Source organism: Sinocyclocheilus rhinocerous, unplaced genomic scaffold (assembly GCF_001515625.1).
Source record: "Sinocyclocheilus rhinocerous isolate Xijiao unplaced genomic scaffold, SAMN03320098_v1.1 scaffold975, whole genome shotgun sequence".
Taxonomy (NCBI): Eukaryota; Metazoa; Chordata; class Actinopteri; order Cypriniformes; family Cyprinidae; genus Sinocyclocheilus; species Sinocyclocheilus rhinocerous.
The window spans coordinates 1265369-1275598 of record NW_015628726.1 but is presented as its reverse complement, the minus strand read 5'-3'; the positions used below and the strand labels follow the sequence as shown (position 1 = coordinate 1275598).

At 35.7% G+C, this 10230-nt stretch overlaps 1 protein-coding gene across 3 annotated transcripts in view; it reads right to left on the bottom strand.

Moving 5' to 3' along the window:
• Positions 1-715: 715 nt before the first annotated feature.
• The window catches only part of LOC107738406 (UPF0606 protein KIAA1549-like), a 67993-nt gene continuing 58478 nt past the window's right edge, over positions 716-10230 (bottom strand). For 2 of the 3 annotated variants that reach the window (XM_016550172.1, XM_016550171.1), the window contains 8 exons: positions 7527-7732; positions 7117-7346; positions 6757-6901; positions 5505-5828; positions 3917-3969; positions 3595-3740; positions 3320-3447; positions 716-1820 (listed from right to left, as the gene is read on the bottom strand). In XM_016550172.1, coding sequence (XP_016405658.1) covers positions 1581-1820; positions 3320-3447; positions 3595-3740; positions 3917-3969; positions 5505-5828; positions 6757-6901; positions 7117-7346; positions 7527-7732 — 1472 coding nt within the window. In that variant the 3' untranslated portion in view covers positions 716-1580. The remainder of the gene's footprint in view (positions 1821-3319; positions 3448-3594; positions 3741-3916; positions 3970-5504; positions 5829-6756; positions 6902-7116; positions 7347-7526; positions 7733-10230) is intronic. The other variant, XM_016550173.1, reaches the window with a different exon arrangement.

The window sequence follows — 10230 nt, the reverse complement described above, 5'->3', positions numbered from 1 at the left end:
TTAAAAGCCAAAATGTGCACTTTTTGCTTTTGCTGAAGTGGAATTCTCTTGCAGTAAATCTCAAACTTCTTCAGTAAAGCAAAATGTGCAGATGACCTAACAACCTACATCTATGGGAGACCACAAACTACCTCAAATCAACGACCAACAGTTGTGAGTATTGTCTTAAAAACAACAAAACAATTCTACCCAGTATATTGAAATATGCAACCATCCAAAAGTTTGGGGTCAGTAAGGTTTTTTTTTTTTTTAAAGAACTTAATACTTTTTTTTCAAAAAGTATGTATTATGTATTTTGTCAAAAGTGAAGGTGTAGACATTTATAATGTTAAAAAACATTTCCATTTCAAATCATTTCTGTTCTTTTGAACTTACTAGGGTTTTTCCACAAAAATATTAAGCAGCACAACAGTTAGAAAACCGTTATTTTAAATTGTAGTCTAATAATATTTGATAATAATACTCGTTTTCTGTATTCTTGATTAAATAAATGCAGCCTTGGTGAGCTTAAAAGACTTCTTTTGGAGAAGAAAAAAAAAAAAAAACAGTCTCAAACTTTTGAAGTTCTGAAGTTATTTGAACTGAATTAATGTATGTATGTATATAAATAATTTTGTCAATTATAATAATTTTGTTATTTAATTAATATTATTTAACTTTTGTAATAATTGTATTTATTTCTTTTCTTTTAAATCAGCCAATCAACTTTGGGCAACTTGGAATACTTCATGGACCACCAGTCCATTATTGCATTTTAAGTACATTACTAAAAACGCATTTTTATTTGTTTACAATCTCTCAAGTTGTACTGAACCTGGAACATTTCTTTAATGTTAACACAGTGTCCTTCAATGCATTGGACAAAATAACAGCTGCATGTCCAGCTCTCCTGTACATGCCAAACCAAATAAAGGCATATGAAGGTGGAAAACATCACTACTTCAAATACTATTACTGGACCCTAAAGTATAAGACAATATTGTATAGGGTTCAATACTGTATTATGAAGGCAATGTGTGCTTGATGGCCTTAAACAGATATAAAAGAGTCAGCACCATGAGAGAACGGGAAGAAGATGCACTGAGAAAAAAAAAAATGTTTGTAGATCAGAGAGATTAATTTAAGGTATCAAAAGCAGTTCAATTTTCAGTGATGAGAATCTACAAGAGCCAGTGCAAGGTATACAATTATTCAAAAGTGAAGGCAGTGTACACGGCAAAGAAACAACACAATGTGAAAAACACGCACACCTCTAACAGAAGACCAAAGGAATGTGTGGCAGCCATATTTTAGCTTTGTTGTTGTATAGAGCAGTTGCTACCAAATTATACAGTCGCCTGTAAAGAAGATAAAAAACATTGTTCTTCAGTCTCAGGATGGCGCTTATGTTTAGAACAACTTGAGGAATACGGGAATAAAGGATAATCGTCTCCTCTTCCTGTCCTAATGCTCTCTGCCACCGGGAGGCAGCAGAGGCTACATGACATACAGTCATCGTCCTCTCAAAAAAAGCCACTTCCATGGGAAGTACAGTGCAGTGTAGTGCAGCTTTTGCCTGATGGTGCTTGAGGGGGCAGGTCTCAGCTGTGGTAGCTGGGTACCGCTGCCTGTTTCTGGGAGAGGCGCATCAGTTCCTCTCGGATGGCTTTGATGAGCGAGGCGGAAGAGTGGTTGGGAGGAGAAGGCTCCTCGGGGGGAGCGGAGGGAGCGTAGCCAAGGCCGAGAGAGTCCAGGTGGGCAGGAGCGGCAGATGGCTCCTTCAGACCATTCCTGGAGGTCTGGAATACAGAGATGGAAGTGTAGTCAAGAGAGCCAAGAACCTAAACAAAACATGAAGGAAGGAAAGGAGGACGGAAGGCAGAGTTGAGAGAAAGAAGATTTTTAAAAAAGCTTAAAGAGTTTAGTAAAGTTAGTTTACAGAGTACAGTAAAGAGTAAATTTAGAAAAAGTGGTAACACTTTAGATTAGGGAACACATATTCACTATTAACTAAAAGTTTTACCTCAGTTACCTCCTAATTTGCTGCTTATTGATAGTAAGTAAAGTAGTTGTTGTAGTAGTATGGGACAGGGTTATGGCATCTAAAATATGGTCATACAGAATAAGGTATTAATGTGTGCTAATAAACAGCCAAAATGCTAGGTAATATGCATGCTAATAAGCAGCTGGTTAACAGTGAGTAGTGTTCCCTAATCCCTAATGTGTTACCGAAGAAGCCTCTTACTGAGGCAGAAAAGAGTAAGAATAGCTATGGAAGTAAGAGTTTGAAGAGGACATATTCTACACTTTATGTATCATTTTATTTTATTTTCCCCCCTGAAGCCTGCTTATAGTGTTTGACAACATTTCTTTCACCAAAAAGGCCATACATGATATATTTTTCAGCTTTGCATTTTATAATTGCTTGACTGTTATAGTTTTATTTTAGTTCAAGTTGATTTTTATATACTATTTATAAAAATATATATAATAATGTATGCATATAAGTAGCATGGAATGGTGCGCCTTTTATTATTTACAGTCATGTCAGGTTACGTTCATCCTCACAATAAAGGCTTTTTTCCTAGAGATGCTCAACTTTATTTTCAGCCTAATAACAGATAAAAGCCACTATTTATAATAATAATTAATATAATGTTAATTAAAATTGCAATATTTTTTACAGTTTTTTTAAAATTATTTTGCTCCTATGTTGTCATGGACATTTATATTTTATAGATAGTATATAGCATATAGAAGGGTTTTCCAAACTGGGGGTTCGTGAGTTGATGGAAAGCTATTAAATAATTAATTAAAATAAATAATTTGAAAATAAGTTAAAATACTGTTTACATGCATGTCATGCGACTATTAACCAACATCAGAGAACCATTAACATGTGAATGTGCTATTAAAATATTGAAATATTAACTTAAAATCTCAGGACGCACTTCCAAGTAAATATTTGAGGTCAAAGGGGTTCGGCTGACAAAAAAAAAAAAAATGGAAATCCCTGGTTTTGAGACAGTATATAGCTAATAAAAAAAAAATCACTGTTAAATTTCTACATCTATTTATTTGGTAAGTAGCTGTGTAATAAGTGGTAAAACTGATTATGACCATCAGAATGTTCTCATGACTGTTATGTTGATACTTTTTACATTTCTAAACGTTTGAATTTTGCTGCTTAATTTCAATAAATATTCTATATGGACTGAGGATGGAGCTTTATATGTTTGCAATATATGAGTCTAAACACCAATTTCAAAAGAGTAAAGAAAATCCTGTTTTCCCTTATTTGTTTGTTTAAAATCTAAGTAAGAGAGTATTTCAGACTTACAGGCTCCCTGTTGTTAGCAAGCTTGTTGTTGTCCTCATGATACGGGCTCCAGCTTAACCCGCCAGGCTGCCGGCCGTCACCTACACGACCTGTCAGACCAACGTGGGCTAAATGATGTAGCTGGGCACCTGTGAACCGACATGTATGCTGCATAAAGTATACTTTATATCGCATCATATTGTATATACACTACTATACTTTTTATTGTGACATATAACAAAACTCGCTCATTTGATATCAGCACTTTATTTCTAGTAAAACCTTTAAGCTCATACCTGTAGTTCCACCTACAGGTCGTGGCCTGGTGGAAGAGGGCAACTCATCTGTGTTTCCCCCTCGACCAACATAAAGTGACTCCGGCTGTAGCTGTTCAACAGGAAGGGCCTCTCCTGATGGGATGTAGCCGGACCCTAAACCCTGTCTGTTGAGATACAAAGACGTCAGACTCCAGCTATTAGCAAACCACACTGTACTCTCCCATTACATTCATTTAAGCTGTGTCTACACTACAAGTGAAGGTTGAAATATGATTGGCAGCATCGCTCACAGTTCCCGAAGATCACACAAAACTTTCTTGATCAGACTCGATATACTCACCTATGTGGTAAACCTTGCACACTGAAAGGTGGCAGACCTAATTCAGCATATCTCTGAAAGAAACACACAAACATGCTGTCGTTGAGCTTAAAACATGTTGATAATTCTTGGCACATCCATTGCCCTTTAATGCATAAAAGGCTTAATGTAATACATTGCTAAGTCTGAAACACACATTAGCAGCTGTGTGCACCACCACAACCGAAGCTTCTCTATCTATCAGCCTAAATAAACCCAGAAAACAGAAAAGCTTTTAAATAGCCGAGTTGGGAATGCCATTTTAAGGACAGCGTTTCCATAAAATGGCATGGACAGCGATGGACCATTCCATGCTCCATCTTGACTCTTAAATCAACCTTTGAGTTATTAGACAGTTCATATTTTGCCTCGGTTGGCCTTTGCAATCCCCTTTTTCCCTTCCATGAAAAAAGCCTCAATCTGACAGAAATACTTCATTCATGACAGTGTTGACAGATTAGGCTTCCATTCTGGGTAGTTTATTCTCAATCCGTGGAAAACCCCAAGTCTGTCTTCCTCTGATGTGATTCCAGTGCATCCAGTTTGCTTAAAATCACTCTAGTACGGTTTAACACACATCAAAACACATTTATAATGAAATCAACAAATCAACTGATTGAAACAAACCACCATAACCAGAAATCACAAGTGCACTTAGTCACTGCATCTCTGGATTGAAAAAATTGATTTATACATGCTTTATGCATGCTTAAACATTGATATGTAAATATGGACGGTCATATATTAATATGCTCATGGTTGTGATGTCAATACCCTTTTTTGCAGCCTGTTTCGCAGAGTTGTGATGGACCCATAATGGTTACCAGCCAATATTATAGATTTTTTTTTTTTATTAATCATATAGAAGATGGTTGAAATTGCTCATGGTTGTGATGTCAATACCCTTTTTTGCAGCCTGTTTCGCAGAGTTGTGATGGACCCATAATGGTTACCAGCCAATATTATAGATTTTTTTTTTTTATTAATCATATAGACAGATGTTGGATATTTAATTATGAATCTTCATTTCTGGTATTTTTAGATTACCTTTGCTGTCCTACACATCCTTTGGTAACTTTAAGTTAAAAACACCAATAATTTAATAACACTGTTGTGAGTAATCTGCAGCAAAAGTACTATTCATAATGTAAATTATAATACTGTGAAGCCACTTGATAAGCAATAGAAGATGAAGCTTCTTCACATATGCATGCGTCTCCGGTCTGAATGGAAGTGAATGGAGCGTGACGTCTAGTTTGACTGAATATTTAGACAAGGGGAAATCATTTAAGTAATGGACTATATAAAGAAAACAGTAATACATCAGCTTTCATCATGTGCTTTTTAAATCACATGAATGTGGATCATCTAGTGGATTCTCAGACAGGATGTGTTCTCAAGACAAAGAAAATCAAATGTCTAATCGCTTAGAAAATAATAGCATCTCTCCTTAACAAACCACACAATTTGAGGTATCATTCACAACTGCTCAGAACGATTTATGAGCCAAATGCTTAGCATTAACAGTTTGTTCAAATCTCTATACCCAAGCACAGCAGATTGTTCTCACCCCTGTGTAGGGATTCAAGGGCAGGTATCCTGGGCCCCAAGGCCGCGGGCCACGGGATGGTGGGCTCGAGGCAGGTGGGGGTCCAGGGTTAAGCCCAACCCCAGGCAGAGTGATGCCAGCTGTGCTGCCCTGAGACGAAGGTGATACGAGGGCAAAGGCATCGTCCAGTAGAGAGTGCATTTGCTGCCGGGCCTCCTCTATAGATGGTTGAGGAGGCAGGTAGGGGGGTGGTGGAGGAGGGTGGCCAGGAGGAGAAATCGGACTGTGGAACACGTCATCCGTCGGGGATGGGCTATGGTGCTCGGGACCCTGGTCTGGGTCCGACTGCAAAATATAAACAAATATATATGCTCGATAAGGCTAGATTTAAGTAAGATATGAAATATTAAGATTATATTAAGATTACAAGACAGTAAGTTTATGAAATGTTATTACAATTTTAGATTACTGGTTTCTACCTAAATATATTTTAAAATGTAATTTATTCCTGTGCTGGCAAAGCTGAATTTTCACCAGTCTTTAGTGTCACATGATCTTTCAGAAATCCTTCTAATATGCTGATTTCATGTCTGAAGAAATATTTTTTTTATTATCAATGTTGAAAATCCTATACCTAAAAAAGCATTTATTTCAAATAGAAATCTTTTGTAAATCCATACTGTCACTTTTGATCAAATTAAAGCATCCTTGCTGAATAAAATAAATTTCTTTAAAAAAAAAAAAAAAACATCTTATTGACCTCAAACTTTTGAATGGTAGTATAAGTAAACCTTTAAATAAGCTAAATTAAATCCAACCAAAAATTATTCAGTATGTTCTCAAAAACTGAAGAAATATTTTTTTTATTATCAATGTTGAAAATCCTATACCTAAAAAAGCATATATTTCAAATAGAAATCTTTTGTAAATCCATACTGTCACTTTTGATCAAATTAAAGCATCCTTGCTGAATAAAATAAATTTCTTTAAAAAAAAAAAAAAACATCTTATTGACCTCAAACTTTTGAATGCTAGTATAAGTAAACCTTTAAATAAGCTAAATTAAATCCAACCAAAAATTATTCAGTATGTTCTCAAAAATGTAGGAAATTTGCACCTGCTAATTCACTACATGGAGCTGATTACAAAATGTTTTGAATTACAAATATATGGAAAGAATGGGAAGAAACAGCGTGGAGTTGATTACACAGTCACATGCAGAAGTACAGTGTAGTGAGAGAGAAAAATATACAGTTCTCTTCAGGACACTGACCACATATGCAATGTTATTGACTCCTGGGTATTTCCTATATGTCCCATCGCTGTCTGTCGTTATGAGTCTATCTTGGTCAGCATCTGTCAGATCACCGTTCATCTGTTGTTTCCTTCTCGGTTTAGGAGAACGCTTCCCTCTGTTGCTGCAAAACACACACAAACACTTTTGAGTGAGCATTTGGGCTTTAAATGTTCAAGTTACATGAAAACTGTCTTGATCCATAGTTTTTTGCCCCCATGGAACAGTTCTAGAACATCACAGTATGATATTTAATAGGTTCATAGAAATATATTTTGAGAACAGGCCTTAATTCTGTGTTCTGGACTAGTCTAATTATCAGTTGCAGGCCATTTGTACCTTTTCTTGGGCTCAGTGTACAGTGAGGGCATGTGAATATCTGGATCAAGTATCTTGTCAATCTGCATCTGGGCCCTCTGGTAGATTCGGTCCTGCTCTTTGGGGTCGCCAAGACCATCGACGAGATCATCCATAGTGGGGAAGTCATAATGGCCTTTCCTTTTGGCCCTCAGGCGGATCTTATTGCGATGGTGCTCGATCTCAGACTTGTGCCTTAAAGCCACCTGGATCTGGAGGAGAAAGAAAAGTCAATGATCTTGGAGTCAATGAGAAGCACGTAAAGATTATTGGTGATTGAGCTTTTAGACACTGTGAATCAAATTCATGATCATAGGGACCTTGAAGTTTGGAATGGGTCCCTAAGGAGAAGCCATATGAAATTAATGTGGATTAGATGTGGGCAAGGATACCTCTTTGTTGAGCTTGGCGTTCTCTGCTGCTCTGTCATTGGCTGTAAGGCTGGCTAAGGGCAGGGCTGGCATCGGCTGCATGGCGATGAGCTGGATTTTATTAGGAGGGCGTTTAGGGCCGTCAGTTGAGCGGGACATTCGGTCCACATGCTCAAAAATGGAGGCTGAAGATAAGGGCTCATCCATGCCATTCATTGGGGGTGGACCTACAGGGACAGATATAACAGAGTGTCAGACTTCACATGTGCAACTGGCCATTCAGAAGCTTGGGGTCAGTCTTTTTTTTTTATTTTATTTTTATTCAGCAAGGATGCATTAACAGCACAACTTTTTTCAACATTGAAAACTGATTGAGCACCAAATCACAATACTAGAATGATTTCTAAAGGATCACGTGACACTGAAGACTGGAGTAATGGCTGGTGAAAATTCAGCTTTGCCATCACAGAAATAAATTACATGTTAAAATTTATTAAAATTAAAAATGGTTCATAATAGTTCAAAATACTACTGCCTTGGTGAGCATAAGGGACTATGTGATACACAGTATGATTATATTTCTATTGTTTAGTATTATTTGTAAAATTTTTGTAAAATGGTCCCGAAAGTAGTTGGGGAAAATAAAATGTATTAATTTCATTGCACAGACAAAAAAAATAATACTGGCATCTACAAATAATTACACATTTTTCAGCAATATTTTAATTGAAAATTTAGTTTGTTATTCATTTTTATCAATCATCATCCAATAAAGTATTTTTTAAATAATAAGGTTTTTTAAATAATGCAATGAAATTCATACACGACGCTGTCACGTATATGTTTTGAGGCCACTGTATATTATTTTTGCACACACATATATATATATATATTAAACAATTCATAAACATATGCGTTCTACACTGTCAAACTAAAGCCAGCTTCATATGTAACAAAGCCAGCTTCAACTAACAAAGCAGGCATGTACAGTAATCAATCAGAAAATCTTCTTGAGTATCTTTTTAGACCAGATGGGGGCAGCGTCTTACTGATTCTAAAGAGACTCATTTTAAATAAAATGTGAAAGACCTCAAGGCTGGGAGGATGATACATTGTTTTAAAAAATGCAGCAGGATGACTTTCAAGAAAAATATGCCCATGAAAAATAAGAACTATGAAATCTAATGCTACTGTACAAATTAGCACCACTCTTACCAATTCTATTATTCTTCCCTGTGAGTCAGTAACACATGGATGAATGGATGGAGGGAGTGTAAAAGAGAGAGAGAAAAGTTAAATGATGGCTGATGTAATAGAGATAGATTTCTTGAGATGGAATATAGCATAAGTTATATGTAAAAGCATGTTTGAGTGGAATACTGGGTAAGAGTATTTTGTCTTTGAAAACACTGTTATCACTAGAATGTAATCTTGAGAAGAGGAGGATGAAAAGGATTTTCCGAAAGGGAAGGGCGTTAAAAGGGAACAGCCATCAGACAGGGAGAGAGAATGTGAGGTGCTACGACTGAATTCCATGTCATTTCTTGGCTTGTCAGACTGTAGCCTATTTAGTCTGGTAAAGCAGAAATGAGTGTTGAGAGAGGGTCATCGCCACAGGCACTGTTTGACAAGAAAGGAACACACACAGAGAGAGATAAAGGCAAGAGAGTGGAAAAAAACCCCCAAGCAGCCAAGAGTAAAGACAAAGGTTAGTCATTCTTCACAAAGGAGGGAGGATGAATGGGGCTGGGCTGACTAGAGAGGAAATCAAGAGGAAGAGCCACAAATCTTCAGCTGAAAGACAGGTTTTATTACTTTCCCCTTTCTGTCCATCTTACATCACATGTTCTTCTTCCACTGGCTATTATGGAGGAGTAGGACTGCCACTTAATAAAACCAGAGAATCATTTGCCTGTCTTGGCAGTCAACAAACAAAAAACAAAACAAAACAAAAGGGGCTTGTCTTAATATTCATTCAAAATTTCATTGGTTGCCCCCACACGTAAACTGTCCAATTACATTTTGTTAGGTAAAAATAAAATTTAAAAATGGATTAAGAAAAGCATTTTAGTCATTAAATGCAAAAGTTACATTTAAAAATTATTTATTTTATTGCAATGTTATTTAAGTATTATTTATATATTATAATAGTATTTATTCATATTTTGAATTAGCTTTTATTTGTACATCTTTTTCCATTTTAAGTTTAGTTTTAGTAATTTGTTATGTGCTTTTGCTATTTTTTATCAACTTTTACAAATATTTCTATTTAGCTTTAATTAATTTTCATGTTAGTACTTCAATACTTTAAACTCTAATTTTAAGGTTTTCATCTAATATTTACATTTTATTTTGCTTCAGCTTTATTTCAATTAACAAAAAATATTTGTAACAGTTTTAGCAAACAATAAAACACTTTTATTGTTACGTTTAACTATATTTTTAAACATGAATTTAATTTCTTAAGTTATAAGAAGACATTTAAGTAAAAAATTCTAAACGTCTACCTCATAAAAATGATATTTATATTATTATTATTATTATTATTAACTAATAAGTAGATTCATTATTTGTAGCACTCCCAGTCCTCCATGGGATATATTACCAATTTCATGATGTCATGCATACTGTGGTACATGTCAGGATCTGTCATATCACAATTAGGTAGCACACAATTGCAAATGTGCCAAAATACATGGGACCAGATTCAATCTCTCTGCAATTC